At 44.1% G+C, this 20130-nt stretch overlaps 1 protein-coding gene across 18 annotated transcripts in view; it reads left to right on the forward strand.

The window, feature by feature from the left end:
- KASH5 (KASH domain containing 5) overlaps positions 1-15956 on the forward strand; it is a 39294-nt gene extending 23338 nt beyond the window's left edge. For 12 of the 18 annotated variants that reach the window (XM_084805425.1, XM_084805424.1, XM_084805419.1 and 9 more), the window contains 3 exons: positions 6087-6136; positions 12715-12822; positions 14602-15956. In XM_084805425.1, coding sequence (XP_084661551.1) covers positions 6087-6136; positions 12715-12822; positions 14602-14803 — 360 coding nt within the window. In that variant the 3' untranslated portion in view covers positions 14804-15956. The remainder of the gene's footprint in view (positions 1-6086; positions 6137-12714; positions 12823-14601) is intronic. The other 6 variants (XM_084805436.1, XM_084805437.1, XM_084805435.1 and 3 more) reach the window with 3 other exon arrangements.
- The last annotated feature ends 4174 nt before the right edge of the window (positions 15957-20130 follow it).

Consider the following 20130-nt stretch of genomic DNA (forward strand, 5'->3'; position numbering starts at 1 on the left):
AATGGGTCTTTAAGTTAGTTAAGACTAACCTAACTTCTATTGATTTTAGTGGATATACTCTAAATATGACTATATCTGGACTCAACCCTATATTACCAAAAGCTGTCATTCCAAGTTGCTTTTGAGTCATAACCTGGTTCGCACATCATGACAACCCATTGGTTGTTTAATGGGTTGTCGGGGATGAGCAGGAGCGATCAAGCGTGGAGGTAGCATTTGTTGCTTCCATTTTCAGTTAAGGTGAGATTTATTTAATGAGAACCTGGTAAATAATGTGGAAAGGGTGGTAAAATGTAAAGCCAACATTTCTTTATCTTACCTCAATAAGCATATGTACTGAGTGAAATTATTTATGACTCTGAATCCATGTTGAAGCGGACAATTGAAGTCCTATATATCTGCCACTGAGGAAGACTATCTAGCTGAAACACATCTGGCAAAGAATGTTAAATTCCACAGATTAGTTTGGTAATTTGACATTGTAACAGGATAGAGTCATAATATGCCTGTCCATGTAACTTTTGTATGCTTTTAAGTAGCTGCCCTAATGTTGATTTTTATTTATTCCTCTTGTGCAATGTTAGTGTTTTTTTTTTTTTAATCCTATATAAATGTCTTGGGGTTCAATCCTATCAGGATGGCCATAAGCCACCAAACTTGGAGGTTTGCGGCTATCCAACACAGAGCAGGAGGAGTCACGGAGGTGATCTTTGCCTCTGCACTCCTCCCACTCTGTATTTTGGCGCGTCGGAGCAGGAGGAAAGGAGGCTGGTGATGCCCAAGAATACATCATAAACCGGTCTGCCCACTGGCACACTCCCTTTACCTCCCCTCCAAGGTCACTTTTGCAAGCTTGGAGAAGCAGCCGGCATGGTTCTCTCCATGCCAACTGTGAGGGAGAGTGGGAGGAGGGCTTGGATTCCTGGGTCCAAGGTCGAAGTGCTGTCTCCAACCTCGGATTCAGGAATCCAAAATTTGGAGGTCTATTTGAAAATGTCCTGACTGGATTGGCAAAAGAGTGCTCTGCAGCTTCATGATAGTTTCTAGTCATGCTCCCCTGCGCTTCAACTACGAAGATGGGAAGACCAAATTCTGCTGACCCCCAAATACCAAGTTCCAAATAAAACATACACATGGAGCAAATGCAAACAAAAATACACACATTGCACATGTTTAATTTTTCAAATTTACTTTCCTTAGCTCATAGTTTGGGTTTCTTGGTGCAGAACATGAACAATTCCACCTAAAGTAAAGCAGATTGGGGGGGGGGGTGAGAACGTAACTGCAGAACGTTCTGATCTTACAGTTCTTTTTCATACAATCAACTACCTTTTCTACTTCCCCATTCATTTAGACTAATGGAAAATGCCTTTTAAACATTGAGATAATGTCTTGTCTCTACTATTGTATTTGCTAATTACCCCTTTCTTAGGTAAAGGAGTTGTTTTTCCATCTAAACAAGTGAAAGTAGGGGCTTTTGTGCCTTGTGGAAAGGTAATTGGTTTTCTATTAGGGGAAAAACTACTAAACAAGGAAGAAGAAAAACAGCCCCTAATCTATGCTTAGTGCCATTTATGCAGCAATCACAATTACTCGCCATGCACAGTTATTTACCACAAATGGTTCTTGCTTTCCATAAGAGCTACCACCTGACTTATCATCTCAACATTTGTTTGAACATGCCTTAGTTACATCCCGTTTGGACTACTGTAATATACTCTACATGGGGCTGGCTTTGAAAATAATTCAAACACTTCAGCTGGTCCAAAATACTGCTGCCAGACTGTTGACCAGGACCAGTCACCGGGAGCATGCAACTCCCTTGTTACATCAGTTTTGCTGGCTGCTGGTCTGTTTCCAGGCAGAATTCAAAATGGTTATGATCTATAAAACCCTATACAGCTTGGGACCAAGCTACCTGAAAGACTGCCTTCTCCCATATGAGCCTTCCCACTCCTTAAGATCTTCTGGAGATGGCCTTCTTTTGTGACCACCATCATCAGAGGTGCGTTTGGTGATGACACGAGAGAGGCCCTTTTCGGTGGCCACTCCTAGGCTACGCAACTTCTCCCCAAAGGAGACTAGGTTTGTTCCCTCTGTGCTGCCCTTCCAAGGGCAGGCAAAGACTGCTTATTCAAGAAGGCCTTTGGCCTGTAACTCGGTTGAGTGCTGTTTTTATTCTGTAATTGTTATGTTTTTATTGAGAGGGACAGGGGGAGTGCGACCCTGTTGATTCTTCTGGACCTCTCAGTGCCTTTCGATACCATCGACCATGGTATCCTTCTGGATAGGTTGTCTGGGTTGGGAGTTGGAGGCACTGCACTACAGTGGTTCCGCTCCTACTTGGATGGACGATTCCAGAAGGTGGTGCTGGGGGATTATTGCTCTGTGCCATGGCAATTGTGCCATGGGGTTCCACAGGGCTCTATTTTATCCCCTATGCTGTTTAACATCTACATGAAACCGCTGGGGGAGGTTATCCGGAGGTGTGGGCTGAGGTGCCATCAATATGCAGATGACACCCAGCTCTACCTCTCTTTCTCATCAAAACCAGGTGAGGCAGTGGCTGTTCTGAATCAGTGCCTGGGCACGGTAATGGACTGGATGAGGGCCAATAAATTGAAACTCAATCCAGACAAGACGGAGGTACTGTTAGTGGGTGGATCGTCTGCCCAGCTAGGGGATATTCAACCTATTCTGGAGGGGGTTGCACTCCCCCTAAAGGATCACATTCATAGTTTGGGGGTGCTCTTGGATCCAGAACTGTCACTTGACGCACAGGTGAACTCAGTGGCACGGAGCACTTTTTTATCAGCTTAGGCTGGTATTCCAACTACGCCCTTATGTGGACAGAGATAGCCTAGCTACAGTTATCCATGCTCTGATAACTTCTCGTCTGGATTACTGCAATGCGTTATACGTGGGGCTGCCTTTGAAAATGGTCTGGAAACTTCAGCTGGTCCAAAATAGGGCAGCAAGATTGTTAACAGGGACGGGCCTGCGAGCTCATATTACGCCAGTACTTTTTCAGCTGCACTGGCTGCCAGTCCATTTCTGGGCCCGATTCAAAGTGCTGGTATTAACATTTAAAGCCCTTAACGGCGTGCGGCCAGGTTATCTGAAGGATCACCTCCTCCCATATGTGCCTGCCCGGACCTTAAGATCATCCTCAGCAGCCCTTCTCCGTGAGCCCCGCCAAAGGAAGTGAGGTAGGTGGCTACTAGGAGGAGGGCTTTTTCTGCTGTGGCACCCCGGCTCTGGAATGAGCTCCCTAGTGAGGTTCGCCTGGCACCTACATTGTATTCCTTTCGGTGCCAGGTGAAGACCTTTTTATTTTCCCAGGCTTTTTAGCATTCTAAACTTTTAGCTTTGCTGTTTTAAATCTGTATTTTAAACTCCTGCACTGCTGCTAGGTTTTATTGTGGTTGTATTGTTATATTGTGGTTTTAATGTTCTATATATTTTAAATTGTTTTATTGTGTGCTGTTTGGTTTTAATTTTTGTGAACCGCCCAGAGAGCTTCAGCTATTGGGCGGTATAGAAATTAAATAAATAAATAAATATTGTATTTTTATTATTCTTATTTTAAATTGTTTTCGTAAGCCATCTTGCGTGCTTACAAGATGCGTGCTTTACTATTTTTTGGTAGTAAAGAGGGGTATAAATCTAATTAATTAATTAATGAATTAATGTACCAGGTTTTTAATAAGAGAATCTAAATGCAGATTTTTCATTGCTGTCTTAAAAGACTCATTACACCTCCCTCCCCCAATTTATACCTGATGGGACTTATTGATAAGCTTCTGTGAGAGGGAGCACAGCAAAAGCTGAACTTCACAAAGCTTAGGAAATATTTTCGCATTTGGGGGGGCAGCCTTCACGCTTGCGCTACCCATGGGATAAGGCAGTTGAAATTAGATTGGTTCCCCTTATACCTTGGAGACGTTACACTAACAACCTACAAATGGGGTGTGTGTAGGTTGTTAATTGAAAGCAGAAGCAAGGAGGGTGCTAGAGGCAACATGCTTCCTCACTCCTGATAGATTGCAGCCATTCATGGGTTAATCAATCCATTATAGCCATTACCTGCAAACCAGGCCACAAAGGAAACAATATGTAGGGTAAAGACCAGGAAGTTATAAGAAGCTAGAAAGGAACCTGGGTGTGAATGGAATATTAACATCTAAGTTATAAGGAGCTGTATTTGGGACAATAGGACATTCACATCAGAAGTGTTTACTCAAGGACTGGGTTCGGATGACATGATAACCCACAATGGGTTAAATGAGCTGCCATGGCTTATTTAACCCATTGTGGGTTATTGTGTCAGCTGTTGGGAATTCTTTAATCCACAGTGGCTTATCTGGCCAAAATAAGCCACTCTGATAACCCACAGTCTGCAGTAACGGTTATTTAACCCACTGTGGGTTATGTCATCTGGCGCTCGCTGTGTCTTATTCCTATCACTGACAAGAGTTGTGTGGCAAGAGCAGTCAAAACTGTTGTGGCTGCTCTGCTCCAGCCTGCAGAGCTCTTTTTCTGAGATCTGACAAGCAGCCATGGGACAACCGCAGCCAAACAAGCACAGCCTTCCCTGATGCTGCCCTGCAGTTACAAAGCGACAGTTTCCCCTGAGTACAGTGACAGCCTTGCGCTACCCCACTATAGCAAAGATGCACAATGACAGGCTTCCCTGATCGCTACTTTAAAACTGCACAACTTGGGAAATAGGGGGATAGGGAAAGAAATGCTCACTTTTCCATGAAGAAGTGCAGTTCCGCAATAATCTGCTACAGCATCTGGAGGTTCTCCATGAAGGCACCCCACCTGTGTAATTTCACCCCATTCCAGCAAACTGTCAGGGAGTTATAACTCTCACCCCCTTGTTCCTTCTCTAGTCACTTTTCCATGAAGAAGCAAAAGGGCAGGGGGGGATGTACAATTTCGTTTTAGCACGGAAGTGCTATAGCTAACAAGCGGCTCTGCCAGCAATGTGTATGTGGAGTCTGTGTGAAATGCACAACTCCACTGTATTGCTAAAGCGCTTAGTGATTTTGAGACAATAAAGGCTTCATGCCATCAATGGGTATGGGGGCCTTTGCACAATTTCACTTCAGAATTAAAGTGCTACAGCGTGTTAGTGCTATTGCGAACAGAAGTGGCTGTGTCAGCAATGTCGGTGGGGGGGATGTGCAATTCCACTTTTGGACAATAAAGGTATCTATGCCAGCAATGGCTATGGGGGGAAATACGCAAAGATTTTTTAGCTACCACCCCCTTTTTGGTGCACACGGGATTTTTGCTCCTTGGTGAGTGATTGCGCAGGGTTTGATGGTGCATTGGGTGTCTCCTGACTAGGGAGGCCTTTTTGGTGCACCCAGGATTTTCACTCCTTATGAGTCACCTGGGATTTTTGCTCTTTTGTTAATGGGTGAAACAGCACCACTGCTTAGGCAGGAGGACTGCAGCAGGACAATGGGCAGGGGGCTGACTCAGATTGCACACAGTAGTTTAATAAGCTACTCACAGTATCTTATTAGCCCACTCGTGTGGTGGGGCATTGTGGATTACTGAAAAAATACTACTGTGTGTAGTTTATTAAGCCACCATGGCGTAAAGTGACATCCAAACACAGCCAAGAGCTTTTTCTATAACTTTCCCCATGCGTACCCATTTTCATTCTCAATCATTGTTTGGTTTCACCCACATAGTGAACTGCTGGAATATTTGATGGGTTGTATTAGGTACTTTACCTGCTCTAAGGAGCACATTAAGGGTGCTTCTGTTCAAAATTGTTGTGAAAGCCATCATGACATAGATGAACTTTTTGCATCTGTTACAGCAGGCTTTTGTTCCGTGCTGAATTGCTTTGTCCTGATCTCTATGGAGTCTATTTCTTACAAGCAGTGTGAAGAATTAAATTATTATAAGGTCACAAAGGGTCTTTGGATATATCAAAATGCACCCCAAAGTGATTGAGATTCATAGATCAGGGAGGAACAATAAGAAAATTAAAGCAACCTGTAGATACAGATTTAATTTGCATTAAAAGCATCATCACCCCAAGCAATTTTGTTTCCCAAAAGGTGGTGTGTTCTACCTTTCAAGAAATCCCAATGTTCAGCTCAGCAGAATTGTAAGTATGCATGTTGGTCCTACTCTTAGGTAGGATGAGGCACTACCTCAGGTGGCAGACTGTGGGGTTCCACTGAAGTGTTAAAGATGCACACTTGTTTTCAGGAGGGGCTGTACCATACCAAGCTGTGTAATAATGCTTTCAATCAGAACATGAGTGTAATATCTCATGTATAATATTTCACACAGTTTATCCATTTCAGTTTGGCAAAGGGAGCTAAACCCTGGAAGGGCAACCCTTTACAAATTTACAGTTACAAGCTAAATCCTGGGAGGAAATCCAGCAGGAACTTAAGAGTTCTTGCAGCCCTACTTTAACAGAGATGCCTGAGTGGCTGCAGAGAACATCAACCACATACTTAAACTAAACTCAAGTTTGGAAAGGGGCAGTAAAAGTAATACATAGCTCTATATTTACAAGGGCCACTGTGCAGGCCTAGCTAGTGAAAGAGACTGCTTATAAACCAAAAGTGTAGGCTAGCTTCAGTTTGGGTTCAGTGTAGACTCAGGTTTTAGGTCTTATAGGACATAAATTGGGGTCACGAAGAGTTGGACACGACTTAACGACTGAACAACAGGACATAAATTAAACTGCATAAGCAAAGAAATAGACTCATTCCAAGTTTGAGAGTTCACCTTTTAATTTAATTTAAAAAACAAACAGAAGCAAAACAGTGAAAAAAGTGCACACACAGCCATGCTCACCAACTCAGGCCCTTACATTCCCAGAGGAGCTCAAATCACTTCCTTTCCTTAATCACCTACCTATTGTCCCCTCCAATGATCCATTGACTATGGTCCTGAACAGAACATCTCTACTCCCAAGGGGCTCAACTGGCCTAGATTTCCACTCACTGGAAGCTAGTACAAACCAGTAGTTGAGCCACCCCCTTCCTTGCTTGTTCAAGGAGGCCCTATAATTTGATTCGCTGCAACAGTAGTTGAGGCAAGCTATCTAGAGCTATATAAAGAGGAAGGCTCATGAAGGAGCCCAGTTCTCCAAGCACTAGAAGCCCCAGTGACAAAAGGTCAACACACAAGTGAGTTAAGCACCTGTGTGAGTTTAACAACCAGGCAAGGAGGCCAGGTCAGTCAACTTTTCCCCACCTTCTCCTAGTAAGTAACTTAATTTTCAAGGTAAACAAACCCAGTAATAAAACAATTTTAGAAAATGTTATGAAAGTAGAAAGTCAGCAGAGGTGTATTGCACCGAGTTTCACATGTATGACTCTGCCAGCTGGATAGAAGTTGTGGGTGTGTGTTCAGTGTAATGAGATCCTGGCTGTCAGGGAACAAGTATGTTCCCTTGAAGCCAAGGTTGGTGACCTGGAGAAGCTGAGAGAGGCAGAGAAGTTGGTGGATGAGATGTTCAGGACCTAATAGTGGTGTCCCAATCCCTGAGTGACAGCTCCTCTGCTGTCATGGAGAATGAGGGTCTCAGGCAGACTCAGGGAAGGAGGACATTATTCTGAGGAAGAGGGAAATGATCTCTTAGACAGGACCCATTACTTAAAAGGTGAACAAATATCCTCTTGCGCCAAGGATGTGCCTCCAGGGGGAGGGCCTTGTGATAGTGGGAGCTTCAATCATTGGACACATAGACAGCAGGGTTTGCGATGGGTGTATAGAGTGCATGGTAAATTGCCTGCCTGGTGCAAAGGCTGTGGATATTACGTGCCGTCTAGATAGCTTTGTAGATAGTGCTGGGGTGGAGTTACTGGTCCAGTGATATGGAGAAATAGGGTTGTGAGGTCCTAAAAGCCAAATTTAGATTGCCAGGCAGGAGTTTGAAATCCAGGACCACCATAGTGGCTTTCTCTGACATGCTACCCATTCCATGCACAGGGCCAGCTAGACAGGTGAAGCTGAGGAGTCTCAATGCGTGGATGAGACAGTGGTGTAGAGAGGAGAGGTTCAGATTTGTTAGGCACTGGGGAACATTTTGGGACAAACCAGACCTGTACAAGAGGGATAGGCTCCACTTGAACCTGAATGGAACCAGACTGCTGCTGCTTAACATAAGAAAGGTGCAAGAGCAGCTTTTAAGCTGACCCTGGGAGAAAGCCAACAGGAGCTGGGAAGCATCTGGTTTGGGTTGAATCATCCCTAGGGGATGAAGATGAAAATGTTTCAGATTGCCCAAATGGAGATGGGGAGGAAATAGGCCATGAGCATATGGTGAAGCATAATAGCCAAAGAGGCCTAAGGGCTGTAGCAGAAGATGCACATGCTAGAGACATCTGGGGACACCATGTGTTTCTATGCTAATGCTAGAAGCCTCTGAGCCAAAACGGGAGAGTTGGAGTGCCTGGTTTTAAAAGATAACCTAAATATAGTAGGCATAATGGAAACCTGGTGAAATGGAGGACACTAGTGAGATATGGTCATCTCTGGATATAGACTCTATAGGAAGGACAGGGAAGGGTGTATTGAAGGAGGTGTTGTTCTGTATGTCATCAAAGAGGGCATTGTGACAAGCAGACTAGAAAACCTAAAAGGGGCAGACTTCTCTGCAGAAGAGCTGTGGGTGAAAATACCAGACTCCAAAAGTAATTTAGTACTAGGAACATACTATTGTCTCCCAGACCAGAACACTCAGGGTGATCTTCAGATGGAAAGTGAAATCAGGGAGACATCCAGATGAGGAAGTGTTATAATAACAGGTGACTTCACCCTCACATTGCCTGGATAAAAGTTATGACAAAGAGGTTAATTTCTCAGTGCCCTAAATGACTGTGTCTTAGACTGTTCCCTCTGATCATGGAACTGACTAGAGGGGAGGCAATGCTGGATTTAAAACTAACTGGTCTCCTAGGACCTTGAATGGAATTGTGAGTGTTGTCAAACCAGTTAGAAAGAGGGACTACAGTGCTATAAGATTTAATGTCAGGGTTGCCTCTGAGCACAGGGAGTGGCTCAGTGGCTCAGATTCTGAAGAGGAATTGCAGGAGGTGGAGAAGGAAATTTCCCAGGCTTGTCCAGAGATAGAGACACAGACTCCTCAGGCTTCAAAGGCCCAGCTGGATGGAGAGGGCCTCTCTTCACATGCCCCTGTGAGAGATAGCAAACAGGGAGAGGTGGGGCTTGTAGAGCCTGAATTCTTAGACAACAGGCGCAGATGCAGAGCCAAGAGAGAGATGGCGGGGCAGAGCTTAGACGGTCTGCCCGATTGGCCCAGCATGAACAGTGGTGCTTCGAGGCCTCACGAGAGAGAGGGAGATCCCCCACACCACCCCTTAAAGTTAGGACAGTAGCCCGCCTTTTCTTCAAATGGTGGGCAACTTTCATAGCTTTCCTTTGAACTCCCTGAAGGCATTTCTTTTGTGGACTGTGAGTTACTGACCATTTGCATCTGTATGACCCATAGAAGTACTGGAGTAAAAGCCAAGAATTGAAGCCTCTTGTCTGTGTTTTGATTTGGGTTCTGAAGTCTACAGCAGGGGCAAAAGGGAATCCTGACATTTAATATATATTTAAGTGGAAAATTGCTGAGGAAATCAAACACAGTCACATTTGACGTCAAAAGAGGAAACTTCTCTAAAATGAGGGGACTGGTAAGAAGGAAGTTGAAAGGGGGAGTCAAGCAAGTTACATCCCTTCAAAATGCTTGGAGGTTACTCAACCACAACAATCAAAGCTCAGCTAGAATATATATTGCAGGTTAGGAAAGGTAGCACCAAATCCAAGAGCTCACCAGCATGGTTAATGAGTAGTGTCAAGGAACCTATTAGAGAAAAAAAGGCTTCATTCAGAAAATGGAAATCTTGCCCACATGAGAACAAAAAGGAGCACAAACTTGCACAAAAGAGATGCAAGCAGACAATAAGAGATGCAAAAAAGCATTTTGAGGAGCATATCGCTAACAATATCAAGGCCAACAATAAAGAATTATTTAAATATATCAGAAGCACGAAACAGCTAGGGAGGCAGTTGGACCTTTGGATGACAACAAAGCTAAAATGGGTTAAGGAGATTGTGGAGAAGCTGAAATGAATTATTGTCATCTGTCTTCACCACAGAAGATACAGACATACCTGTGCTCGAAGTGATGTTTTCAGAGAGTTTGAGGAACTGATGCAAATAGTGGTGACAAAAATGAAGTTCTCAGCCATATTGACAAATTGAAAGTTAATAAATCACTGGATTCAGGTGGTATCCATCACAGAGTTCTTAAAGAACTCAGAAGTGAAACTGCAGATCTTCTAACAAAAATATGTACCATGTCCCTCAGATCAGCCTCTGTACCAGGGGATTGGAGAATGAGCAATGTAATGCCAATCTTTAAAAAGGGATCCATGGAGGATACAGGAAATTACAGACCAGTTAGCTTAATGTTTGTCCTGGATAAACTGGCATTATTAAAGATAAAATTAGTAAGCATATAGAAGGACAAGCCCTGCTAAAAAAGGATCAGCATGGATTCTGCAGAGAATGTCTCACTAACCTTTTAGAGTTGAGTGTGTCAATAAATATGTTGCTGGGGTGATCCTGTAATTGTTTACTTAGACTTCCAAAAGCCTTTGATAAAGTCCCTCACCAAAGACTCCTGAGCAAGCTTAGCAGTCATGAAATAAGAGTAGAGGTCCTCTTATGGATCATTAACTAGTTAAAAAACAGAAAGCAGAGAGTAGGAATAAATGGTAAATCTCCCAATGAAGGGATGTAACCATGGGGTCCCAGAGGGATCTGTACTGGGACCAGTGCTTTTCAGCTTGTTCATAAATGATCTGGAAGCCTGTCAATAGCTACTAGTCCTGATGGCCAAGTTTGCAGATGACACCAAATTATTTAGGGTGGTTAAAACAAAAAGGGATTGTGAATAGCTCCAAAAGGATCTCTCCAAACCGGGAGAATGGGCATAAAATGGCAAATGTGCATTACTTTACACTTGCTTAATTGAACCACATTGGGGCAAAAAATCTAACTTTACATGTACGCTGACGGGAACTGAGCTAGCAGTGACTGACCAAGAAAGAGATCTTGGGGTTGTCATGGAGAGCTCAATGAAAACATTGACATAGTGTGTGGCTGCTGTGAAAAAGACAAATTCTATGATAGACATAATTAGGAATCAAAAATAAAACTGCCAAGACCATACTGCCCTTTTACAAATCTATTTTGTGACCACATTTGAAAATCTGTGTACAGTTCTGATCACCACACCTAAACAAGGATAGCATAGAGTTGGGATAAGTGCAGGAAAGGGCAACTAAAATGATCAAGGGCCTGGAGCAACTCCCCTATGAGGCAAGGTTACAATATCTGGGACTGTTTAGCTTAAATAAAAGGCAAGTCAGGGGAGACATTAGAGGTATACAAAATTATGCATAGTGTGGAGAAAGTGGATAAGGAGACATTTTGCTCTCTCATAATACTAGAACCCACAGTCATCCCATGAAGCTGATTGGTGGGAAATTCAGGACTTAATTCTTAAGTAATTCTTAAGGAAGTAATTCTTAAGTAAATTAAGGAAGTAATTCTTCACACTGCAGATAGTTAAACAATGGAATCCTCTACCACAAGATGTAGTTATGGCCACCAATTTGGAGAGCTTTAAAAGGGGATTGGTCAAATTCATAGAGAATAAGGCTAGCAGTGGCTACTAGTCCTGATGGCTATATGCTACTTCCAGTATTGGAGGCAGTATGCCTATGTACACCAGTTGCTGAGAAACATGGGTGGGAGGGTGCTGTTCCACTCATATCCTGCTTGTGAATTTCCTGTGGGCAGCTGGTTGGTCACTGTGTGAATAGAATGCTAGACTAGATGGACCTTGGTCCGATCCAGCACAGCTCTTACATTCTTAAAGAATATGAAACCAAAGATGACTTTTATAACATACGCACTTGAAACATGGGTTCCTTGCTCTGCTTTGAGGGTGCCAGAAGCTAGGAGATACAAGTCATGTTTCCTGGATTCGTCCCAGTTTTATGAAAAAAAAAGTATCTGCTTTGCTACCCAAAGTTTCCAACTACAGTCCCTTCCAGAGGCCAGTTACTCTAATTCCAGATCCATAGTGGCAGAAGAGAAGTGAAATATCATGTCCTGGGTAAAATGTATTATTAGTTTATGACATCAGCTTCCAAAGTGTGGTATAACAAATGCCAGATAGTAATAGGAGGGTGCAATCCTATGGGGAGAGGCGGCCGCCTCCAAACTCTGAGGTGACCACCTATCCAACTCGAGGCAGGAAAAGCGCAGAGGGGATCACCCCCTCCGTGCTTCAGCTGCCCTGCATTTGCAGCTAAACAGGCGATTTCGGCTGTCTAGCCGCGGGAAGGTGGAGCTGGGGAAGTGGCTGCCAGAGGACACATAGGATGTGTTGTACCGGCATTTCCGTCTTCCCTGCCCCGGAACGCCCTGTTTTCGCCACTTCGCGCCCCTCTTCCGAGCACAGAGTGCGGTGCCATTCTAAGCTGCCTGCAAGGCAGCGTCGGGGCGGGGGGAGGTCAGTTCCCAGAAACCGACATATCCTGTAGCTGTCTAGCTGCTGACTAGCGGCCATAAGATTGCTCCCTAAGTGTCTCAAATGAAATATTTCAACATGTGAAGTGCTGTGACATGCTTTGCTCTTTTCAGAAGCTCTGAAGCAGCCTTGCAGGAACAAGCTTTAGTCCCAGTGCATGGTGAGCTAGTCCCAACTATTGGGAAGAAGCCACATAATGCATTTGAAAGCCTACTTCAGAGGTGAGAAACTACTGCAATTGTCACAGATACAATTTTGATAAGATTATTAATTGTTCCTTGGTTACCTACCAGAACTCCTTGTATAACATAGGCAGTGGAAGTTTTCTGCTATTTCAGGTTGTGTGCTTGTGTACACACACATCACAGTTACCACCCTAAAGTAGTTTGACTTGCCTCCTATGTCACTCTATAGTTATCCCCTTGCCTAGTGAATTATTTACAGCTACTGTCTTATTTTATTTACAGTATTTATATACCGCTCATATCTAAAAGATTTAGGAGCAGCGAACATGAGGTAAAATAGTAAAAGAATAAAAAGATTAAAACACCATCTTAAAAGTTAAGGAATGTCTCCTGGAACAATGTTTTTTTCAGGAGGCACCAGAAACAACATAGTGTTGGTGCCTGCCTGACCTCCAGGGGCAGGGAGTTCCAAAGAAAGGGGGCCACCACACTGAAGGCTTTTCTTCCGGTGGACTCTAGTTGGGCCATAGTCCATGAGGAACCGCCAAGAGCATACCCTCTGATGACCTCCATGACCAGGCAGGTTGGTAAGAGAGAAAGCTCTCTCAGATATCCTGGTCCCAAGTTAAGGCTAAGTACACTAGTACTAAAACCTTAAACCTGGCCTGGCAGTGAATAGGCAGCCAGTACCGTTCCCTCAGCAGAGGAGTTACATGCTGAAAGGGGGCATCTCCTGACAACAGCTGAGCTTCTGCGTTCTGCACTAGCTCCAGCTTCCAGAGCAGCCTTAAAGACAGCCCCACATAAGAGTACATTGCAGTAATCCAGACTTGAGGTTACTAGCACCTGTACCACTGTGGCCAAGCTATCCCTGCCCTGAAGAGGCCCTATTTGGCAAAGCTGGTAAAAGGCCCTCTGAGCTGCCATGGCCCACTTGGGCCTCCAGCAACAGTGATGGATCTAGGGGTACCCCCAAACTATGGACCTGATACAACCCCATCCAGAACAGGCAGTGAGCCTATCTCCTGGGCTCGAGAACCACTCACCCACAGGGCTTCCATCTTGCCAGGATTCAGCTTCAGTTTATTGGCCCTCATCCAGCCCATTATTGAGTTCAGGCACTGGTCCAGGACTTGCACAGCCTCTCCCGATTCAGATGTCAGAGAACGACAGAGCTGTGTGTCATCAGCATACTGATGGCACCTGGCTCCAAATCCCCTAATGACTGCTCCCAGTGGCTTCATATAGATACTAAATAACACTGTGGACATGATGGTACCCTGCAGAACCCTATAGCTCATTTGCCAAGGGGCCGAGGAATGGTCATCTAATGTTACTTTCTGAAATTGGCCCCGCATGTAGGACCAGAAGCACTGTAATTCAGTGCCTCCAATATTCATCCCACGGAGCCGATCCAGGAGGATTCTAGGTCTGTCTTGATATTTCAGACCCAGAACTCATGAACATTAAAGATCGCTTTTAAGCACAAGCAGAGTGCCTGTCCTTCACCACTGAGTAACCATGTCTAGCGTCACATATTTGGACTTAGAACTGGTGGTTAGGCTTACAGCTAGCAAGGGATAAATGCTGTAGTTGTCTTTAGCCAAGGGGCATAAAGTGTCCAGCTAGCCCAGTGATAATTGGGAGGCATAACAAGGATTCTTTGGAGTAGGTAGGTATTCCCAGAGTTTCCCTTTGGACGAACCCCCTTGTCCCTCTTGACCAAAAGCTGTAACTTCTGTGGCTTTGTTGAACTAGATGGCATGAAATCATCCTGCAGTTATAAGGACAGAATGTCATCCTCTCTCCACACAGGTTCCTTGATGTCCCCTTAGGCTGCCTGTTACTACACGTCCTACAGAAACTGGCGATTCCTGGGCTCCTGCTTGCATGTGTTTCACTGCTGACAATGCTCTGCTTACTTCTACTGTACAGCCAACATCCCCTCTGGATTGAACTCAAGGGAAACACCTGGCCTCATCTGCAGTTGCAGTACCTACAGCCACCACCTATCTAACCCTGTCCCTTCCCCAGGTTGTGCAGAGGAAAGGGAATTGTCTGGGAAAACCTAACACAGAAATAATAATAACCTATGAGAATAAACTGAATCACTTCAAGCTCAAACCTCAGGTGGAGACAATTTGCAAATAATTTTTATGAAGGTGGTGGCACCTTCAACCTTCGTTCCTCCCATCTAGCATGTGGTAAACACTGTGATTGTGGGATGGGGGGTTGTCTAATATTCTGGAGTTTGTGTAACCTTGTTACAATTTCCTGATACCACATTTAAGTGCATTTTTGAGAAAAGCCTCCTTAACCTATAATAAAAAGGCATGGTCAAGGAAAGCAGAAGTAGGGTTCTTTCCGTATAAGTATAAAAAGCATAGGGTAGTTGTGTGACTACCAGCACTAGGGCTGGTCTCCAGAAAAGTTACACTTAAATTGTAGTACTGTGACCATAAGCCATTTCAAAGAGTGCTAGAGCCATGGTGACTAGTTTTTTTGACTAGACAAGCACATACTTTAGCATATATATATGGCAGAGCATTTGAATTCTTGAGAATTACAATTTCCTTCTTTCAACAAGATTGTAGCCTTCCAAGTTACAAAAATAAGACAATGATCTGGTTCACACATAACAGCAGCCCATGGGTTAAACAACCTATGGGTTGTCTTGCACAAGAGGGAGTACTACTGCTTTTAATCAACAACATACAATTGGCTGGGTCAGAGGCTGTTGGGTATGATGTGCAAACCTGGAGTGCTGGCTTTTTTAGGGGCTAAACCCCGTGGTTAACCCATGATTAAAAATAAAAGTAGCTGGTGTGCTTCAGACAGTGCCCCTGCTCTCTCCCTCATCTCATTATGTGCAACCTGGCCCATGCAGTTTTCTGTAAAAGGCTTTCCATACATGGGCACCTGGGCTGCTTCCTAGCACTACCCAATCATTGCTCTTCTATTGTAAGCTACAAATGGAGCGATTGACTTTCCATACTGCCGGAATATCCTGCTTTTTCCTTGTATACATTCTGCTATGTTTTGTCCATATTAGTGAATATGGCCATGCAAAGCTCAGCACATGTTCATTATAACCCTTCTTATAACCCTATTTTATGACTCCATTTATACATTTATATTCTAATCTTTTTTTAAATTAGAGCTAAAATGCTTTTCTGGCTATTTTTTTTAATGAAAGACAGTACAGCATTAGAATATTAATTTTGTCCTATGGTAATTATAGCACTCCCCTTCATGGATCACTGCCTTGTTGTGGCGAAGGGGCTTGCGTAACTCAGTGAAGCCATAAGCTATGCTGTGCAGGGCCACCCAGGACGGACAGGTCATGGCAAGAGAGTTCTGACAAAATGTCCACTGGAGAAGGAAATGGCAACCCACTCCAGTATTCTTGCCAAGAAAACCCCATGGAACGTATCACAAGGCTAAAAGAGATGACGCCGGAAGATGAGCCCCTCAGGTCGGAAGGTGTCCAATATACTACTGGGGAAGAGCAGAGGGTATTTCCAAGTAGCGCCAGAAAGAGTGAAGCAGCTGGGCCAAAGCCGAAAGGACACTCAGGTGTGGATGTGTCTGGTGGTGAAAAGAAAATCCGATGCTGTAAAGAACAATATTGTTTAGGAACCTGGAATGTCAGATCAACGAATCAAGGTAAGTTGGAGGTGGTCAGACATGAGATGGCAAGATCTCATCGACATCTTGGGAATCAGTGAACTAAAATGGACAGGCATGGGCGAATTTAATTCAGGTGACCATCATATCTATTATTGTGGGCAAGAATCCCTTAGAAGAAATGGAGTAGCACTCATAGTCAACAAAAGGGTGGGAAAAGCAGTACTGGGGCACAATCTTAACAACGATAGAATGATCTCAGTACGAATCCAAGGCAAACCATTCAACATCACAGTAATTCAGGTCTATGCCCCAACCACTGATGCTGAAGAAGCTGAGGTTGATCGGTTCTATGAAGACGTACAACACCTTCTAGAACTAACACCAAAAAAAGATGTCCTCTTCATCATAGGGGATTGGAATGCTAAAGTAGGAAGTCAAGAAATCACCGGGATAACAGGCAGGCAGGCATGGCCTTGGTGTACAATGAAGCAGGACAAAGCCTAATAGAGTTTTGCCAAGAGAACACGCTGATCATAGCAAACACTCTTTTCCAACAGCACAAGAGGCGACTCTACACATGGACATCACCAGATGGTCAATATCAAAATCAGATTGATTATGTCCTTTGCAGCCAAAGATGGAGAAGCTCTATACAGTCAGTAAAAACAAGACCTGGAGCTGACTGTGGCTCAGATCATGAGCTTCTTGTTGGAAAATTTCGGCTGAAATTGAAGAACGTAGGGAAAACCACTAAACCAGGTATGACCTAAATCATATCCCTCATGAATATACAGTGGAGGTGAGGAATAGATTTCAGGGATTAGACCTGATAGACAGAGTGCCTGAGGAACTATGGACGGAGGTCCGTAACATTGTTCAGGAGGCAGCAACGAAATCCATCCCAAAGAAAAAGAAATGCAAGAAAGCCAAGTTGCTGTCTGATGAGGCTTTACAAGTAGCTGAGGAAAGAAGGGAAGCGAAAAGCAAGGGAGAAAGGGGAAGATATATCCAACTGAATGCAGAGTTCCAGAGAATAGCAAGGAGAGACAAGAAGGCCTTAAATGAACAATGCAAAGAAATCGAGGAAAACAACAGAATGGGAAAGACTAGAGATCTCTTCAAGAAAATTGGAGATCTCAAGGGAACGTTTTGTGCAAAGACGGGCATGATAAAGGACAAAGAAGGCAGGGACCTAACAGAAGCAGATGAGATTAAGAAGAGGTGAAAAAAATACACAGAAGAACTATACAGGAAAGATCTTCATGTCCCTGATAGCCATGAGAGTGCGGTCACTGAACTTGAGCCGGACATCCTTGAGAGTGAAGTCAAGTGGGCCTTAGGAAGCATTAGTAACAACAAAGCTAGCGGAGATGACAGTATTCCAGGTGAGCTATTTAAAATCCTAAAAGATGATGCTGTTAAAGTGCTGCATTCAATATGCCAACAAATCTGGAACACTCAACAGTGGCCACAAGACTGGAAAAGGTCAGTTTACATTCCAATTCCAAAGAAGGGCAACGCCAAAGAGTGTTCAAACTACCGCACCATTGCGCTCATTTCACATGCCAGCAAGGTGATGCTCAAAATCCTACAAGCTAGGCTTCAGCAGTATGCGAACCGAGAACTACCGGAAGTACAAGCAGGGTTTCGAAGAGGCAGAGGAACTAGAGATCAAATCGCCAATGTTCGCTGGATCATGGAGAAAGCAAGAGAATTCCAGAAAAACGTCTATTTCTGCTTCATTGACTACGCTAAAGCCTTTGATTGTGTGGATCACAACAAACTGTGGCAAATTCTTAAAGTGATGGGAGTACCAGACCACCTTACCTGTCTCCTGAGAAACCTGTACGAGGGTCAAGAAGCAACAGCAAGAACCAGACATGGAACAACCGATTGGTTCAAAATTGGGAAAGGAGTACGACAAGGCTGCATATTGTCGCCCTGCTTATTTAACTTATATGCAGAGTACATCATGAGAAACGCCGGGTTGGATGAATCACAGGTCGGAATTAAGACTGCCGGGAGAATTATCAACAACCTCAGATACGCAGACGATACCACCCTAATGGCAGAAAGCGAAGAGGATCTCAAGAGCCTCTTGTTGAGGGTGAAAGCGGAGAGTGCAAAAGCTGGTTTGAAACTCAACATTAAAAAAACTAAGATCATGGCATCTGGCCCCATCACTTCCTGGCATATAGAAGGGGAAGAAATGGAAGCAGTGACAGATTTTACTTTCTTGGGCTCCAAGATCACCGCAGACGGTGACTGTAGCCATGAAATTAAAAGACGCTTGCTCCTTGGGAGGAAAGCTATGGCAAACCTAGACAGCATAGTCAGAAGCAGAGACATCACCTTGCCGACAAAGGTCCGTCTAATCAAAGCTATGGTTTTCCCAGGAGTAATGTATGGCTGTGAGAGCTGGACTATAAGGAAGGCTGAGCGCTGAAGAATTGATGCTTTCGAACTGTGGTGCTGGAGAAGACTCTTACGAGTCCCCTGGACTGCAAGGAGGTCAAATCAGTCCATCCTAAAGGAAATCAACCCTGAGTGCTCATTGGAAGGACAGATCCTGAAGCTGAAGCTCAAATATTTTGGCCACCTAATGCGACGAGAAAACTCTCTGGAAAAGACCCTGATGCTGGGAAAGACTGAAGGCAAAAGGAGAAGGGGACGACAGAGGATGAGATGGCTAGATAGCATCACCGATGCAATGAATATGAACTTGAGCACACTCCGGGAGAGAGCGCAGGACAGAAAGGCCTGGCGTGCTATGGTCCATGGGGTCACGAAGAGTCGGACACGACTGAACAACAAATTATAGCACTATACCTCATGCAAGAAATATAGCTAGATGAGCGTTTAAGCACTAAAAGATGGATTAAAAAATAAAAAGGATCATAAAGTGGTCCCCACTACAATGAATACATGTGAGCTGATAGGTTCATTTTCCCAGTATGTTACTGCCCATGTCAAAATCCCACCCTTAAATAAAGAAAAGTAGCACTAAAGACATTTACACCTGTGGAGATAGCCTTTTTTTCCTGAGGAACAGAAGAGTAGCGCTTTTTGTGGTCTGAGAAAAGATGGAAGAACTACAGGTAAAATATGTGATGACAATGATTGGATGACAGTGTAATGTGAATTCCCTGTAAAAAGTGAGTGGATGAATCACAGTAAATGCCTAGAAGCACCCCTGGTCTCTACCTACTACACTCATCAGTCATACTCCACTATCCATACTACCCTTTTCTGGACCAGTTTGTACCCTTGAATCAGCTGAGCACTGCAACCTACCTTACTCTGATCCTGCCAGGTTTTTGCTGCCACTTTAAGTGTTGAACTACAAGTTATGCAGCAAACATAGGGCTCCCAAACATGCATTTGCCAGGTAATGCTAAGGTGGGAAGGGGTGCTTAAATCATGCTCCATCTCCCCCCTGCTTTGTTTCAGAATGCATTTCCTCTAGCCCACAAGCACTGATAACAACTTAGTCTAGCATGAGGAAAAACAGCTTGGAGGCACTGAGCACCTCTCCTTCCTACTAATTATCCTCTGCAACCCCCTCCCACATTACCAGTAATTACCTAACACACTTTGAGAACCCTGTGTTTGCAGAGATCAAGTGTAGCTCCATCCTGAAATACTCCCATTCAGATGCACCTTTGAAGGGATTGTATAAATATACATTTAAATATAAATATACATTTAAATATA

Source organism: Heloderma suspectum, chromosome 6 (genome assembly GCF_057233095.1).
Source record: "Heloderma suspectum isolate Gila_16-S chromosome 6, 16-S_ref, whole genome shotgun sequence".
Lineage (NCBI taxonomy): Eukaryota > Metazoa > Chordata > Lepidosauria > Squamata > Helodermatidae > Heloderma > Heloderma suspectum.